This window comes from Anas platyrhynchos, chromosome Z (assembly GCF_047663525.1).
Source record: "Anas platyrhynchos isolate ZD024472 breed Pekin duck chromosome Z, IASCAAS_PekinDuck_T2T, whole genome shotgun sequence".
NCBI lineage: Eukaryota > Metazoa > Chordata > Aves > Anseriformes > Anatidae > Anas > Anas platyrhynchos.
The window spans coordinates 84100382-84119357 of NC_092621.1; the positions used below are offsets into that span (position 1 = coordinate 84100382).

The 18976-nt window shown below is 38.3% G+C and overlaps 1 protein-coding gene across 15 annotated transcripts in view; it reads right to left on the reverse strand.

Annotated features, from left to right (window-relative positions):
• Positions 1–938: 938 nt before the first annotated feature.
• The window catches only part of MCTP1 (multiple C2 and transmembrane domain containing 1), a 271275-nt gene continuing 253237 nt past the window's right edge, over positions 939–18976 (reverse strand). For all 15 annotated transcript variants that reach the window (XM_072031696.1, XM_038169782.2, XM_072031693.1 and 12 more), the window contains 4 exons: positions 11051–11160; positions 7860–7969; positions 4217–4314; positions 939–3065 (listed from right to left, as the gene is read on the reverse strand). In XM_072031696.1, coding sequence (XP_071887797.1) covers positions 2994–3065; positions 4217–4314; positions 7860–7969; positions 11051–11160 — 390 coding nt within the window. In that variant the 3' untranslated portion in view covers positions 939–2993. The remainder of the gene's footprint in view (positions 3066–4216; positions 4315–7859; positions 7970–11050; positions 11161–18976) is intronic.

Below are 18976 nucleotides of genomic sequence, written 5' to 3' on the forward strand. Positions count from 1 at the left end.
GCGGCTGGTACGTGGTCTAATGCTGACTAGAGAATAAATTTTTCCCTTCTTTTCTTGCTTTGAACTCCTGGGCTACCCTGGAATGAAATACATTAGTGCATTGCTGTCAGGTCCAACGGCTCTTCCTCTTGATGCTAAAGCACACGTTAGCACATATGTGGCCTTCTTAATGAATTTCTCTTTGTCCCTTTTTTGTTATTGTTTCAATTGCATCTTCTGATTGTACTCTGAGGTAGCAGCAGAAATGGAACTAGAACTTCAGACAAATAGCCTCCAGTGGACACCAAGTGTTCCAACACCTGCTTGAAGTGTGGACCCAAATGAAGCTGTTAAACTTTCTCTCCCTAGAGCAGAAAGAATTTCAAGATAATGAAAGACATTGTTCAATCCTGATTGTTTACATATGGACAAGTTATTTAGGAATAATACCAGACAAATCAGAAGGTTATAAGTTAGAGGGTTACCACACAAGGTTAGAAGTTGACTTTAGAGCCAAACTGGAAATTGAAGATACATTGAAGTATTTACAGTATAAGGCAGGATCAAATCTCTGAAGAGGCCTCTCCCACAGAGATAAACTTAAATATTGAAAAGGGGCTCAGACTAATTAAATTATTTTAAAACATAGTTTTATAATGTTCTATTTTGGCAAGTAGAGACCTCAGTTAAAAATGATAGTGTGTTCTGAGTTAGTCCTACTTCTGTGCATTGCATTTCCAGTGAGATCAGCTTTAAAAGACTGAGGCATTAACAGAAGCTTAGCAAGTTTCAACAAACTCGTGGCCTCCTTCCTCTGTCCATGCACGTACATGTTTTTGAGCTTAAAACACTGAAATCCTGCACAAAGAAATATGGTGCTTTCATTCACTTGTCCTTCATGCCACTCAGGGAAAATGATACTGTAGAACTTCAAAAAAAGATGCTTCCTGCTATTAGTATAGAGATGCTTAAAACTGTGTTTAATGCAGTAAATGTGTATAAGTCAAGACATTACCACCACATAGGACACTTGAAATTGAGTACAGAGAAAAAAGAAAACAAAAACAAAAACAAACCAAAAAAAAAAAAAAAGCAACACAACAGGAGATTGCACACAGAATGAAGGGTAATATTAAGAAAATACAAGGCTTGCAATGTATCAAAGAACTTTGCATAAGTGACAACTGGCAACAAATATTCGCACTTTGTCGAGTTAGAAATTTTTTTTTTGCTTGTTTGTTTATCTTTTTTTAACAAAGAAGGCTTGTCAGTGAATCTTTCTTCATCAATAGTATGCTGCTCTTTGGGCAACATATAATGAAAAGGTGGTTAGGTAAGCTTTGCAAATTAATTAATTAAAAATCATGATGTAACAAGAGCATATTTAGGTCTAAGACTTTCTACAGAACAGTTACTTGAGTGGCATTCTTTCAAACATACAAATAACAAGATCAAAATAACTGTTATATCAGAAACTGGCTATCAACATATCTGTAAAATAAACAAAGTCAGAATGATCTTTCATGAGCAATGCAGCTAACATAGAATTCTTTAGAGAAATATATATACATTTGCTTGCAAAGTATTTCTAAATAGTCTTTTCAAAAAGTATTGTTAGAGTAGTGCAATATAACTTTATCAGCAATTGCAACCAATGAGAGGTAACCCACAGAGAGCAACAGGAAGAACTCCTCTCGAGGACGGAATTCTGCAGCTCTCACCTGGGCAAAAATCCCCTTTAAAGTCACTGGGAGCTACGGCTAAGAGCTGTGCACAGGTAGTCCCCTAGGAATGAATTCTCTGCTCATTATGTGGGGACCTGAGCATGAAAGTCTACAAGCAGGTATCAGAATATATCCCCAAGCACTCGTTATGAAGTGGCCACTAAAACCTCTGAAATGTAAACCTTCCTACTCTAAGTTTTGTTCAATTTATAAAATAACGCAGTTTCCATGCAGTAGGGCACAGTTATCAGAAGAACTGACTACATTATTAGCTAAGGAAATAAAACTGGTATATCAGTTTAACCACAACTGCATTTTTTCCTCTACACTAGATTTCACATTGGTAACAGGTAATGTGTTATATAATAAAGCATATAAGTATGACCTTGTGATTTGAAAGCAAAAACATTTTCTGCAAGATTTCTCTATTAAAATAGTTATGTGCACAAAAGGTGTTCATAGCATGACACCCAAAGCAATATGGAGTTAGTTTGATAGTATTTCTATTACAGCAGAACTATGGACTTCATTCACTAAACTATGTAGTACAAATGAAGATTACTGGTACGTATAAAAAAATCAGATAGGCAATCAATTACAAACCTGGCAGTATTTTGAGAGAGACAGAGATTTTTAGATCTTATAATGGAATGATAAAAATGGCAGGAAGTTCTTTTGGGAGCTCCAGAAAGACATCTGCATTTGGTGTTTCTCTTTAGCTTACAGGCAGCCCTACTGCACAGGAATATGTTGCTCCAGGAGTTAACACCACAGTCTGGAGTCAAAAAAATTTGCTAAAACTTAAGTGCAGTAGGTTTCACTACATTGTGTTTCTGCTGAGATGTATAAAACATAGAAAATTGTAATGGTGGCTCACTGGATAAAAATACTAAGGTTCACAAATAAAATTTTACAGTATTTTTGAGTCAGATTTAAATTTACACCCTTTGTAGATTTAATCATCATGATTTGAATATTTCAGATATCTCTGACCATTGAGTAGCAGTGCGTGTTTACCATTCTTCATTGATTTCTTTAACGTGTCACACTATTTCTAACAAGCCTTTCAATCAGCAAAAGCCCTACTTGAAACCTTCATCAAATGTGTCTTTACAGTGCTAAGTATATAGTCAATGAGAAATGCCTTTATACAGTATTTACAAATTCTCCCCATTAGATAAAAAGGCAAAATAAATAAAAAGCTTAGAGAAAGGAAATGCTGCTTAGGCTGTAGGCTTCTCCTTTTATCTTCCCCCAGCAGATGCTAGTTTCTTCAATACATGAAGCTGGCTAGCCAGGATTGTTTTTCTTCCTCTTGCTTGGGCTGTGACTGGGATCTTGTTTCAGTTCATGATATTGCACCTGTTTAAACACAATGTTCAGAAACTGGTCAGGTGGCCACCAGCAAGAAAAAGGAAGAAAGAAAGATTTCTTTTTATTTATTTTCTTTCTTTTCTTTTCTTTTTATTTTTTCTTCCAAGGCAAAAAAAAAAAAAACAAAAACAAAAAATGAAAACTATCCCCTTGCAATCTATATGGGGTCTACAGCTGTGAATCAACAACAACAGAACAACAGACCTAAAGTAAGAGAAAAAATACCATTACGAAAATTGTGCCTGGAGATAAAACATTGTATTGATGTAATCTTTAAGAAGGTTACCTTTTTTTTTTTTTTTTTACCCCTGTGAGATGTAACAGAAAATAAAGACTATCACCTTTAACATTTTGGATGAATATTCTTTGCAATCTTTTTCCTAAAAACATACTTATTTTCAAAGGCCTACCACAGAGGGGGTCAAATTCAGATTGGACATATGCGCATATGCTTCCTATTCAAGCCAGCTCTGAACTGAAATTGTTACCCAATTTATGTGCCCAACATATTTTAATGCTTGCACCTTCACAAGGGGTTGTGTACTGCACTATAAAAGCTTATAATTCATAACTAGATCACTTTTAAAGAATTTTATGGTCACAGCTGAATTGTAGCCAAAATTTTTCACTTTAGAAAAAACAGGCTGTGAAGTACTTGGGACACTGAGCAAAGCTGCCTGCTGGTGACTCTGCCCATGTGCAGCTCCTCCATCATTTGATCCTTCTTTTGCCTGTCTGCATGTCCTAATGGCCTCAGGGAGCAACATTTCCAACAAAAAAAAACAAACAAACTTGCAGGGCCTAATCCCAATAAGATTCACATTACACAGTCTGGAGGCTGCTTAACACAAGCTCTAGCACCTACTACCATCTCCCAAATACTTGTCTTTTTATTGATTTCCCATTAAGTATAACTGAGGTAGTAGTTAACTCCTCACTGGACAAGGTACCACAGACTCCCTAAGGTTCACGGACTATCCCCAGCTTGAGTTTCAATTTCTTTTTTGTGCCAAAGAAAGTGAAGGTCAAATCAAAACAATCAGATTAAAACAAAACAAAACCAAACAAACAAAAAACAGAAAGTGATGATGCCATATATTAAATTAGCAACTGTATGGACACCTTAAAAATATACACACCACTTGCACATCTGAAGGAACCCTGGACAGGAAGTCAAGCAGCTCGTTGTTATCAATTGCATATGGACTTCGAAGCTTCTTCGTAAATTTATTGATGCCTGCAAAAGTGAGCATTCACATGTTACTTTCACCGTTTTTTTAAACTGTGTATATATTTAATGACAAAGTACTGAGAAAGATCTTAGGATCAATTTCAAAGTCTGACAGTAGCATTAACTAATTAATGCATAAACCATAAACTCAAGCTCTAAAAGCCATTATCTGCTGTTGTGGTTCCCTGTGATTCAAGGTAAAGTGATGTACTTAATTCCTCTAATACTGTCTTTAAAACAAATTTGACTGAGAACTCCCCTTACAACAGAAACCATGGTTATGACGCAGAAGATGGAAGAATGAGAGGAATAATGAGGAATATCTCTGTGGTGATAGGACAAGTAACAGAGGGCTTACTAGCAGGATAGAAAACTCAGGCCAGATGCAAGGAACATCTTTCTAATGCTATGGATGGTGAATCAGATGGGAAGCAGTTCATCATGTGAAGGCTTAAGAAGAGATTTCATAAACCTCTGTGTGAAGATGACAGATAGAGATGACCTGATGGCACATCCAATGGACACAATGGTTCTTCCAGACTTCATAGCCTTAGAGTTTGACAATTAGCATTCATAGGCACCATGAAAATCCTCCCCAAACTATGCTAAAAGTAGGCTTTTAACTTAAACTTGTTTACATACCATGACATACCAGCTCGGATTCATGCAAGAATCTCGTGTGTGGGCTCTGGGAGAACACACCTAAATCATGGCCAGGAATGGTACAAACTGCACAGATTCTTGTTTGAGCAGCAGAAAGCTAGGACAGCATTTGAAAATGTGGCTGCTCTGTGTAATTTATCAAGGCTATCAGAGATAAGATAATCCCGTTTATCTTCCAAGAAGTCTTTGGTGCCTAGGCCTTTCAGAAAGCTTTAGCAAGGACGTTAAGCTTCAGGACACAGTGCACTAGCAGTAGGCTTGGTAATAGTCAGGGGTGTCCACTGAATGAATTCTCAGCAATTTGGTGAAGACAGGAGATCACCAAAATCCTTTTATCACTAGATTAAACAATAAGTACTGTTAAAGAATATGTGGGATTCAAAGACATTTGTTAAAGATTCTTTACACCAGCAAATTACTGAGAAATTCAAGGTCTACCCCACAGTCTATTGCACATGGCCACTAGACCACCCACTAGTGAATTCTAGGCTTGGTTTGGCCTTGCCTTATCATTTGTTACTCATACTGAAAAGAGCAAGCCTCCCTGTGAAAGCAAATGCATGAATAAATCACAGTCAGGGCTTGAGAAAGGTGAAGAGCAGAACAGATGATCCAGGATGCTACAGGACAAGTAAAATGCAACTAGAGGATTATATCTTTTCTAAAAGCTTGAAATTTTTCAGTTTGAAGTTATTTTCTTTATATTCTCTCATATAAACAGCTGTAGCAACTGCCAGGGCCGTGCACTGCTATGCATGGGATTAGAGTGCAGAGGGGGTTCCTACTCCACTGTAGCTGATGCATCACAAGTTCAAGGACCAACAGTCTGCTGAGTGAGAAACAGGGATAGGAAGCAAAGAACCAAGGATTTCTTACCAGGGCAGGCCAAAACGGGCCGCCCCTGTGGATTCACAGTAGAAAGACAACTATACATAAGCCCAGCTACAGTATGGAGGAATTTTCATTAAAAGAACAAAACAAAAGAAAACACACACCTCCCCAAAGAATGAAATGGGCAGATGCCACCACAGAGTGGCCTGGTTTCCTATGGAAACTCAAACCACAGCGATCGTTCCTTTTAAGTGCAGGATATATGCATAGAATGAAGAAATATATGTACACAGGGGAGGCTAGAAACACAAAATAACAGAGAAAACAGGCATTTGTTTGGAATGAGACATTTTTGAAAGGAGACCTGCTCCCTTCATGCAGCAAGACATGGCTCTGCACTAACGCATTACATCCCCAAGGAGGTCTGGGTTGCTGGAACAACAGCTATGCAGTACCTCTCTCATCTCCCAGTAAGATGCAAGGGAAATGAAGGTATGTGGAGGTACCTAATGAAGGTATCTCCACACATATGCTGAACAAGAAGTTGCCTAAACGGAAATGAATATGAAAACCATGCAGCTGTAACCTCTAATGAGCCAAAGGTGCTAGAAGTTGTATGACTAGGTAAGTTGTGAGAGGTGGAAATGAAAGAGAGAGGGGAAGAGAGCAAGGTGCATCTAAAACAGTGATTCTGCTATTCATCAATGGTTTGGGAGGCATGGACTCGAGTTTGGAAGTCAAGGCTCTGGTTTACCTGAGACAGAGACATGAGCTTACATCTGTGGGTAAGTGTAGTACCTTCCAAGGTATTGCCAGGGATAAGCCTTTCACACAACAATGCAGATTTAATACTTTTGTGGGTCTTGGAGGGGTATTATAAGCTTAATTTCTTGCATGAAATCAAGGGAATGTATGAAATTGAGTGTACAAGATGTGTCCAAGAAACCGCAGAACAAGGACATTGATCAAGTTCTTTAAACAAAAGACCTACCATCTTGTCTCTGCGAGGAACCATGCAATTTTGGGAATAAACTAGGAGCTTGGGTTGCACCCAAGTGATGTTGGGTTTCTGGGGAATTAATGAAATTCTGAGGCAACTCTTAACACTAAGCCCATATAGTCATTTCTTTCAGTTCCATATTTTGTTTTGTTAAAATCTTCATTATCGATCCTTCTCAATTTTATATATTCTGATGCACTGATTTGTGAAGACTGTATGAATAGTAATAATTCTGCCTGATACACTATAAGCATAATTTTCAGTCAGTTCAATGATTTTATGTTGCGTCTTGAATATTCAAAAGTTTTTTTGTTTTGTTTTGTTTTTACTTAAAGGCATGATTATTTTCTTCAGAAAGATTTAACTCTTCACAGGTTTACATGACTGAGTAAGGGTACAGCTGCTGGTGATGTAAGATGTATTAAAATGAACAAATGCAGACTTATGGCATTATTTACAACAGATGAAGTAATGGTACTGTTTAAAATCAGTAAAAAGGATAAATATAAGGACAAGTAATGAGAGCTTGGCTCAATCACAGTGCCCCTCCCTTCCCCAGAGTCCCCTGCCCCAGCCTCTCAGTTTCTGTTCATTATCAACTGGCCAGATAGCCCATGCACCTTTCTGTCAGACTAAAGGTGACCCTTTAAACAGGTTTCTTGTTGCTACGTTTACATACACTTTCACAAGATAAACTACTGCAGTAAAAAAGGCATACTGTCCTAAATGCACTATATAGATTGAAATGCCTCTGTTTGTGTATAAGTGGTGAAAATAAATCAGAGTAATATCTAGACAAAGCTACACTTTGATATATGAAGAATCCTCATGGCTACATGTTTATAGTATGATGAAGTCTAGAATGCCAGCCAAGAAAAATGCATTTTGCAGGTGGGCCTAAATCTTTACGCAGTTGTGATTTTTAACTAACCTGTCTGTTTCCATCACGGAGCAGCTTCATGATCATAAATACAGAAAAGTACTGACAATATAATTCATCCCTTAAAAAACATTTTTTTCTAAGTGGTGCAGACAGTTAAAAAAAGGCTTTACTTACCCCAGACAAGGACAATGTATCTCAGTGGAATGAAATACAGGATGATTGTGAACACACAGAGGGCAACTATTGCCAGCCAGCTCAAGAAAGGAACAGTCCAGTTGAATGTGCTAAGTGAAAAATTAATAAAAGTCAGAGCATTGGTCACCCAGCAGAGTCAATAAAAGAACGAATAGTGGGCAGGAAGGGGGAGGAGTGCCAGTTTCCATCGATGACAATGAACTGAAACTACAAATGAATGCATGGGTGCTGGACACCATCGAGAGCAGGGTTTGGACCTGGATGCCCCATCCCTGGAGGTGTACGAGGCCAAGCTGGATGGCGCCCTGGCAAACCTGATCTAGTGTGTGGCATCCCTGCTTATGGCAGAGGGTTGGAGTTATAAGACCTTTAAGGTCCCTTCTAACCCGAGCCATTCTATGATGCTGTGAAAATAAGAGGAGGTCCCAGTGTCACACACTTCCCCACTGGATGGCACCTCTCCCTGGCCCAGCTGCACCTGTCTTCCACAGGAAGCACTACTTGGCTTTATGAAAATTTCAGTGCCTGTCCCCAGGCACTGGACAAAACAAACATTTTCTGTCTCTGCAAATGTACTAGTGCAGGCAGCACAGGTCCTTGTCTTCCACTCATTTTCCCCTGACCAGAATAGGGGTAGGTAAAGCGTTAGGGAAAAGGAGGGGAGAGAACAATTGGTCCCAAAACCAGGGGTAATACAACAGCAGAGGATGAAAGAAAGACAAAAACACCTACTCTGAGTGGGAAAATGAAGAAGGAGGAAAAGGAAGAAAGGTAAAAAAGTAAATACAAGGGAGTGGCGTAAGATAAAGTACATTACAGGAACAGCTAAAGAAAAAAACTTGATCATTCCAGATAAAATCAAATCAAATGCATATTTTTTTTACAAATAAAGGAATAAGACTTCTGGGATCCCATCAGGGTTTCAGGGCACTTTACAAAAAAGCCCCATATTAAAAAAGTCCTTAATAAGGCTCCAAAACTCTATGGTGTGATAAAAAACTGCTGATCACCTCATTTTACAGAGGTTGAGGTATGGACAGGGAGGAGGTGAAAGCTAATAACTCTTGAAACAGCTACACTGTGGCCCTCCAACCTCTGCAAGCAAGGAAGAGAGAAAGGCCAGATGGCCAATTAATACATGTGTCCCATGGGATCTCCAGTGAAAGGGAGCTGGGCTAAGTGGGATCATTTCTTGAAGGCACCACCATGTCAAAGGTGTAGCATGACATTTATCCAGAAGGAAAATGTGGCTTTGGCTCTAAGTAGCTTGATGATACTCTTTAAAGTATTACCACTAACTATATGCCCAATCAGTGTGATTACATTATTTTGGCTTCTCTGGCTGAATAATTGCAATTATCTGAATTGCTAGCCATATTTTTCATAATGAGCTCTGGCTTCCTGTGTTTATTTGTCTTCTTTTCTCCCTGGCAATTTTGACATGTCTCCAGAGTGAACATTATGTAGTGTCACTTGGTGTAGGATCACTCCCTTTCTCCTCAGGGGACACCTGCTCTTTCCCCCTCTTCTGCATGCATTTGGGATGAACAGAAGGTTGAGGGTCTGCTCATGTTCCTGTGACTCGGCTTTGTGCAATGGATCACAGACACGCCATGTGTGGGAACACTGGCTCCTCACTTAGCAAACCTCCTTATGTGCTGTGTTAGCACAGCATTCAGTACAGGTTTCCCATTATAGTTTTAGGAACAAATTACAAAGATTTATAGGAAGATTCGGTCTCACTCTGCTTAGAAAATTCTGTTCCTCTCATCTGGTATATAATAGAACAAACCCCACCTCCAAAGTGCATGATTTGAGAAACTTAATCATCAAGGCAACTTCCGTAAGCAGCCTTTTGATAAAAGACTTCTTTCACAGAGGCTCATTTTGCTTGTCTGGAAAACTTGTGCAATATAATGTGCTTACATCTGCCTCTGCTGCTGTGAATGCAGCCTGTTTGGAAGCGTCCCCATGGGAATGCTTCCCAGGTTTTCCCATTAGAGCCCTTGCTCTTAAACACATCAGTGGCAACCTCCTCTTTATCCTGATTCTGATATGTTTGCCATTGCTGATAGATTAAAAAAAGCAAGGCAGAACAGGAGGAGAGATGACTCTTATGTTCCCTGCAGGCTGACCTCCACCCAATGTATCAATTTTCTAAAATTCTCTTAAAACACACATTATTTATTTTGTGGCCATATCCTTTTGCATGAGCTGTGGTCTCATAATTGGGAACACCAAGGCACGGCACGTTGCATGGAGCAGTGGAAAAAAAAAGGAAGGGAAAAAAAAAAAGGTTGCCTTGTGCTCATAGAGCATACCCAAAACAAGCAGAAATACACAGCTTTAACTTTCCTTTAAGACGTGCTGAGCGCATCAGCAGAAACTTTATAGCAAAGCCTCCTGTGAAGGTTTTCTAACTCTGTACAGCCTGCAGGTCACCTTTCTGCATACCCTTCCTGCCCGCAGCGGAAAGGAGGTTGTGAATGCTCTGCTCCCAACTTTTCATCTTGCAAGGCTCTGCTCTCAGCTTTCGGAGGGCAGAAAGCCAAGTCAATTCTGTCCCTGCTTCTCAGCTGACAGCATTTCTGGAACCCTTCTGATCTCAAATAAAAATCCTTAGACTGCTGCTCAGTGACCATGCCAAAAATACACCAAACTTCCTGTCATAAATCTCAAAACCTCTCTTGCTTAATGTCTAAATTTGTTGGCAATTCTTATATATCATGTATAAGTTGTTATAAATTACATATAATCCAGGAGGAAAGGTTTTGCTAACTTACATAAATAGAACATTTCCCGCAACTGAACATACATATGTCCTTAAATTCTGATACCCCAATTCAGCTCTGCTTATTTCTTTTCTCAAAACTGCATCTTTATTAGTACTTTTAAATAACTACTGTTAGGATTTACAATAAGATTCTCTTTCTGTTTCACTTCAGTGCCTTACTTCTGTTTTTGTTGTTGTTGTTGTTGTTTTGTTTTGTTTTTTGTTTTTCCCAATTAATACATTTCCAAATTCCAAAACAAACATGACTGGATTGTTATTAACTCAGAGCTGCCATAGAACAAAGTAAATTGAGTCCTTCCCTCCCACCTCAAAAAAAAAAAAAAAAAAAAAAGAGGGTCTAACACTAGAGCAATGCAGCACCCACAACAGCACTTACTTCTTTACCCTTTCTCCAAAGGAAGCCACTTCATCAAGGACGTTCTGGACACTAACACACACCTCCTGGATGGCATACAGTTTATTCATAAATCCTTTTTTTTCACTGTCCTAAAAAAAAAAAAAAAGTAGTAATTGTAGTAATTGTATATAAAACATATCTGGCTGTAGGAAGCATGACATGCATCCAACCATTAAGTTTCAAAAGTGCATGTGTTACAGATTTATCCCTTTGTCCTTTAAACAGTGCATATCAGAAATAGATGTTGTATATATACTTAGTACCACATGGTTTTGTTGTCGTTGCATCAGTTCCTAAACATGCATTTCAGTATCCCAGGCCTCCAGGTTATAAACGTGTTGAGGGTGCTGACTACCTACGTTGTGCAGCCTCTCACGCAGCAAGAGCCAGGAGGTGGAATAAAGCATTTTCTCAGGACGCCTGTTATCTTGCTGATGCATGTGCCAGGCGGATAGCAGCTCTGCATGGGAAACCTGAGGCTCTCACAGCCTGGTCTGAGGCCTGGTTCCCACCATGTGCACAGCAGTGCCAGAAGAGCCACGATTGCACGTCCATGCTGCCTGCCATTCTGCTTGGACAGTGAGCATGCTTCTCTCTTCCCCCTTTTTCTGTATTAACATTCCAGTTCGTGAAATGTATGGGAGACAAAGCTCCGACTGCCTTCACTGTATGGTCAGGGCAGTCCATGGCTCCAGAAGCTAAGAAAATGGCAGCCACAAAAAGATGCAGGAGAGGCATCGTTCTAGGAAGCCATTTGATTATCTCCTTACTTATTTAGTATTCTACATGCTATCAGATTTAAAGCCATCAATTTATGGAAATATAAAAGGCTAACCATAATTTCTCTTTTCTTTAACACCAATATTCCTTTTTTTTTTTTTCTCTTAAAAATGCATTTTGTTTTGTTTTGTTTTCCCAAAAACAGAGTGACCATTTGTTTCCAAAAAGTTCCCACCCTCATTAAGATGTTTACTGTAGTCTTTGACAGATTTGCCAACAGCAAATGTTGTCCTCCTGTCTGCCAACTCGAGCAGACTTTGCCTCCTAGAAGAACCATATATCTATCGGTGGTGTGGATGACACCAACAAGGTGCTGCATGGCACATCAATGCCCTCCATGGACCTTCCCTCACCAGGGCCGCCTCCTGCTCTGACAGTCTGTTCTTTCTCCCCCAAAAGCTTTCTATCTCTAAACCCAGGCAGGCTGTATCATCAAGTCCACACAAAGCCAAATGTACTCTCACAAAATTAGAACTAGATGGGCTTAAAATTAGGCCCCAGAGTCAAAATTGACATTTTTTTTTTTTTATTTTTTCCTGAGCCACATGGAAAGTCAAAACTATATGTTCAATATTTCCAATGGATCAATGACATATTACACTATCTAGTTCAAATTTAATTAGTATTATCTCAAAATAAGAAACGTAATGAAAAATATTTCAAGACTTGCAAAAGGCAGCAAAATATTTGACAAAATAGTTCCTTAGCATTTTGCTACCAAAACCCACATACTACATTGTTCTCTGTAATCGACTCCGAAGTCTAGTACCTAAGAAAGGAGCATAGGTTGCATTTCATTTTTCTTTTCTTTTTCTGATGCTTAACTAGCAGCCAGTCTGTTGGTTCACTTATTCTGTTGTTATTTTTGCTGTTTTTATAAACCAGTTTGGATGAGGAAAACATCATTTAACATTAACTCATCTGAAGTTATTCTAGTGACACTGGTTCTGCAACTATTTTGTCAAGATTTCTTGTAAAGATGTTCAAAGGATTTAGCTACAAAACACAGATTGTCGAAAAATAAACAATCATGAGAGAGAGAGAGACAGACAGGAATGGCAAAACGACTTCCAGTGATGGAGCATAATTTAAGAAAACAAAACAACTCAGAGACAAGAGAAAAGTCAGTTTCTCAAGCAACATGAGAAGCCTTCTGTTCTCAGTTAAGAGCAATAATTATTTACATCACAAAGAAGTGTTTTTGTGGATGACCATAATCACAGCCACCAATAGCAGCCATATCCTAGTGCTGTATAGCAACACTGAGTTATTTTTGATATAATTTCTGTAGTATTTATGACACCCTTGGAGCCTTGGCATTGAGAATATTATTGTCCTCAGGTATACAGCTTCCGAGGAGGTACAGCATATATCCAGTGCATTTCATTTCTTATCAGGAAAGAAATATCTCTTCTATTCATTCATGTAAAACATACTTCCAGTACTGGAGAAATATGAATAATCTGTTTTCTAGTACTGCAAAGGTAAGCAATAAGCCATACAGAAATCACAGATATTTGTCTGCTTTTTAAACACACATCAGCTTTGTCTCTTCAGTTTAGATTCAGTCCTCTCTGTAAAGTTATCTTGATTTATAATCAAATTGTGTGAGAAAAGAATTATGTCAATGTAACAAAAATAGTACATTTTGTGATATCTATAGAACTCAACAAGGTTTACTTTAAGAGGTCCTGAGGCTATTTTTCTTAACAAATATTTTACAAGACAAACTTGTACCTTTTTTGAAAATACATCTGCTTTAAATCATCCCCTTAAAACAAACACACACACACAAAAAGAAAAGGAAAAAAAAAAAAAGAAAAAAAAAAAGAAAACCAAGAGACAGAAGGAGACAGAAAAAGAATCACTATTTCCACCCTCCCTGTACCTTCTGAACTTAAAGAAAATTTGTTGACATATTCTGAGGCAGGAATAGACAAAACAGCACAGGAAAGTGGAGGCGGTCAGAAGGATCAGGGCTCAGCTTTTCTTAAACTAATTCCACATGCCCCAGAACTATTAGATGTTTTTTATTTCCTGCTCCAAAGATTTGTGGAGAAAATAATCTGGGCTAAGGAAAAGCTGCGTTTATTTTCTTCCAGCAAGATGCTGTGTTAGCAAATACAACATATGAGCCACCTTGAGCAAACCAAGGCTCTTAATAATCCATTTTTCAAACACTACTGGTATTTCCTTTCCAAAGAAAGATGGGCTGTGACTGGAATCAATTTCATCATTTGTATGGCTACAATTGCCAAGTTTCTGGAAATAATTGCCATTTAAATAGTAGATAAAATTTATTATACAAAGCTATCAACAGCTTTATTACTATTTAATTTCCATGATTTGTTTGCTTGCAGAAGGCTTAAGGTATCTGAAAAGCAAGATATTTGCCAGGGGATGTGTTTAAGCGTAAACTGTGAAAGCAATGTCAAATTCGTGCTGATAGTCTGACTTGAATTTACAAAAGGGAATGAACCCAAAGACTGAAACCATGTCCTCCCTCTACTTCACAGTGGACTGTAGATTACAGATTGATATAGTGTTTGACCAATAATTATACTTAATGCTTGTATATGATTTTCAGCTATAAGTGTATTTTTCATTTGGTAAAAACAAAGTAAATGGTTTCCTCTAGACTTTGTGGAGCTAACTCACTTCAAAACCTGAATACAAACCATGTTGTCTGAATCTCTTTATTTAGTGGGCTATGCTTCTGATCCCATGAGATAAAATAGGGTGATTTAGGAAAGGATTATATCTCTAACCCTAAACCTCTCTCTCCTCTAGGTTGAAGTGCATTTACAAAACAAACATTTCAAAAGACAGGGAAAGCAGGAAGAATAAATAAGCCAGACTCAAAAGTAAACTTTGCTGAAGTTAATGGAATTAAAGTAGTGAAAAAGGAAGAGCTTTAAGTGAAAGGAGCCATTTTTAATATAGAGAATAAAGCTCCAAATTGCTTATGGTAGATAACTGTCCTATTAATAACTGCTATGTTGGAGGGAAAGAGACAGGTCTTAAAAACAAGAATCATAGGAGCATTTTATCAAGAATATGAGTAAATTTTGAGACTTCAAGGAGATGCTGTCTGGAAAAGACAGAGACTCCAGAAGGATCTTCTTTAAATACCCCTTGCTGTGAAAGTGAGTATGATAAATTCTGTGCAAGGGAAAATGACTGAGACAAAGCCTGGCTAACTTGTAATGGAGACACAGAAAGGACACCACCCCATCTCTGCCTGAGAGCCACTGTATATACTGGGTAAGCTGTAAGAAGATGTTGTTGTTGTTGATCTTGTCACTTGACCACAACAAGACACATAAACTGCTCTTTGCGTGTGCCGCTACCTGCAGCTACAGAATCATCAGTGACAGGGAGTTTGGTGAGGAATTACCCTTACCATTCCTTGGCTTTAGTAGCAAACCCATAGTTTTCTGTTACTTGAATAGGGGAAGAACACTTCTATTAAAAACCGCTGCAGATTATTTCAACTAACAGCTGTCCTCCAGAGTAGAGCGTCACCATCTGTAGTCACAGGTGTCATCCCCCAGCGCAAGCCTCAGCCATGTGCCGGGGTTGTGATACCTGTGGAGACCTCCTTTTGGAGACCAGCCGAGTAGACCCAGACATATCAGTACGAATCAGCATTTCTCCTTTACTGTCAGGATTCATTAGTACCTCTCAGAGAGAGCATGCAGACAGTGGCTGTTGAATAACATCCTATGGCCTGGCTGCTGCTCAAAAACATGTCACTGGGGATTAATGGCCTCACCAATTACCTCCTAGGCTCCAATCTCTGCTTTCTGGGAAGGTCACTAAGAAGAAGACAGCAGACCTACACTAATCCAGCTCTAGAGGCTTTTGATCTCCTCCACGTCTTCTGAACCTCTATCAAAAGGCTTCAGACTTGGTGATGGATACATGGGTAAGTCATTATATTACCTTTTTCTCAGGGAAATGGAAAGAGGTCAGAGAACCATGATGATACTGTTACATTCAGGCTGACTTTGAAAGTGAGATCGTGAGGTAAAGCTGCACGGTCTAGAGGACCTGGAAAGATGCACTGGGTGACCTGAATCTGGCCTCCTCCATTATGTCTGTAATGAACTGAGTGGGTCAGGTAGTTTCAACCGCTCTTCCCTCTTGAAGGGTGACATCTGCGGAGTACCAAAACTGTTTGGTCTCATCACTTCTGGGAAGGCTCTTGAAGAGATTAAAACCTTTCGGGGGAGCTTAATGATTTATAAGATCCCACCCTTCCACGAAATCCCCTCATAACTCTTCAGGTCCTAGACTTTTAGTTATTTTAAACAGTGACTGACTGCATGCCAGACAGACAGCTACCAGCATGTGTTCTACCCTTAGTATCACCAACAATAGATAAAAACACCTGGGTATTACTCATACCATCCTGAAAGGGAACAGGTGGACCAGGCTTTCTCACAGTGCTTGCACAGCTTAACAGGGACATCAAATCTCAGGGTTACATTAGAGAATCAGAACTGATTTTTTAAACCAGAATTCACTTTTCACTTTTGTCTTTTTTTACCTGGTAAAGCACATTCAATGACTGCATTTAAAAAAAAAAAAATCAAAACAAAAACAAAAACAGTTGCTTACAAATGCTAGAATTTCATTTAGCAAGTCTACTTGCTAACATGGGTCTTTATGTGTGCATTCTACCACAGAGAACAGTGCATGCAGAACAGGACTGAAAATAATTGCTGATGCCCAAATGGAAATCAGGATGAGGATTTCTAAAATACAGAGAAAACCACATCATTATTAAAAGGTTAGTGTTTTACAGAGAGAAATTATATTTGTGGTCATGATTATTAAAGAAAGAAGCAATAAAATGTTATTGCCTACTGAGCATTCAATATTTAAAACAGCAGAAAGTAGGCACAATGGAAATCATATAAACATGTGGACAAAAACACTGACGATTCACTGCTTATGAAGACACCATGCCTGTGAGCATGAATATTACAACAATCTGTTCTTCCTCAAACATACAGTGAGAGTTGATAAAAATCATTTTGAACCTTCTGTGACTTTTTGGCACTACGACCTATATAAAGAATTAGGATTTTTTTTTTTTAATATATATATATAATGAACTACTGCAGTGCTATAACATAAATATAAAATCAGGGGGAAAAAAAAGTCAAGAATAGCAGTAATAATTCTAGAGAAAAATGGTGCTAGATGTTTCTGTGAAGTAGAGAAGAACTTTAATGGCAGTTCTTATATAGTTCAAAGGAAAATTTTCTGGCCAATACTATTTATTTTATCTTTTTCTGCTAAGTTGCATGGTATTGCTCAATGCAGCTCCTTCCTGATCTTTCCTTCACTGCACATTTCAGTACAGTAAAGGTAACACACCAAATAAAATAGGAATATGAACACAATAGAGCCCATTAGGGGAGTGACATACCATTTCACTGAAGGGCCATCTAGTGTGAGGAAACAAACACTGAAATTTTCATTGTACAGTACCTTTTTGGCTATCAGTAAGCATTTTTAGGTATTCTTTTCATACATAGTCTTAGCAAACATACTACTTGAAAAGGATGGAAGCTTGTTTGTTCGTGGTGATACATTCAGAGGCAAAAAGTCATGCCACCTAATGGTGTAGCTTTCTTGACATTGTTTTGGTAGAAGGTTTAAATAATTAAGAATCCCAGACTGTGGGATTAAGCATTGAGATGACAGGAATCCACCAGATGCATTTGCTTTAAGTTCAACTTTGAAAATCCTGATTTTTTTCCCTTGGCTGACTCTTGTTTACACCTTTATCCTATTCTACTATATTTAAACAAGAGAGTTTCTTACTTCATGCAAGACAGAAAGAACTATACTCGAGATTGGCAGTGGTCTCGTTAGCATTCCTCTTGTATCCAGTCACACCAATGCCACTCAGGAGAGGATAAAACAGGAATCTTGCTGTATTGTCCACCAGCTGGTTGCAATAGCTACCAGCTAGATAGAATACAGTCCTGAAATTCTACTAACAAACAAACTTTGACCATGACTTTACAGCTGGATTTTAAATTCCAGCAATTCTACCAGCACTTACCCTCTATCTACACTGAATGCATAATTGCAATTAACAGTGTGTGTTCATTAATGCAATTCTTCAAGTTCTACTTGTGAAGTTCTACTTGTGATGTGAAGGATAACAAATCAAAAGTAAAAGCCCAAAGCTCAAATAAGTCAAAGCTCAAAGCTCAAGTAAGTAAAAGCTCAAAGTTCACATAATCTTTAAAAGGTAAGTGAAGAGCTTGGTAGATCTGTTTAAAGAAAGAGCTACTTTCAGTAAGAATAGCCCCACTACTCAGAGCCTAAAAAGAAGGTGCTTGGAAACACGTCATACCTGCTACTGTAAAAATTCTTAACTCAGGTTAGGAGGAGAGAAACAGGTAAATCAGAAAATGAACAGTGAAGTGTTGTGATTAGTGATACACCTGAACTTTTAAGATACTCATCTAAATTAGACTCACACATTTTTGTTGTCCACTCATTGCCAACATGAATGCATCATCAAAATAATATGGTACTCTCTTTTGAAAGTTTAAAGTAACCTCAAAATTTATCTTTCAATAAATGTCTATACCACTCTCACTCATTGATATGAAAGATTATGGAGTTCTGCTGAAGTTACAGTCATTTAAAATTTCATTTGCAGTTCTGAAAAATGGGCTTGAATGTAGCAGATGTAAAGCTTAATATGATGTTTTACTGTATATAGAGCACAATTTTCATTTTCTCCTTGAAAAGATTATGATAACAATAAACATGTTCTTAGGTAGGCAGAGGAAAAAGATTAACTTTACAAGATCACTTCCACTCTGAGTTAGGACACTGTCTCAGCACCGAAGTATGCATTCAGATTTACTTCACTGCCTCTGGAAGTTTCCCAGTCCTATGTTGACAGCATATAATGATCTTGTAATTCTTACATAAGTCATTCACCTAAACAGAGATAATGATTTTACACTAAATTATTGTCCAGACCTGGGAAGACCAAGAGATAGCAGCTGTAATTGCTTCTACTGCCAGAAGACCTGCATCTCCAATGCAAGACCTCAAAGATGTCACTATCAACGTATTAACTGTCAC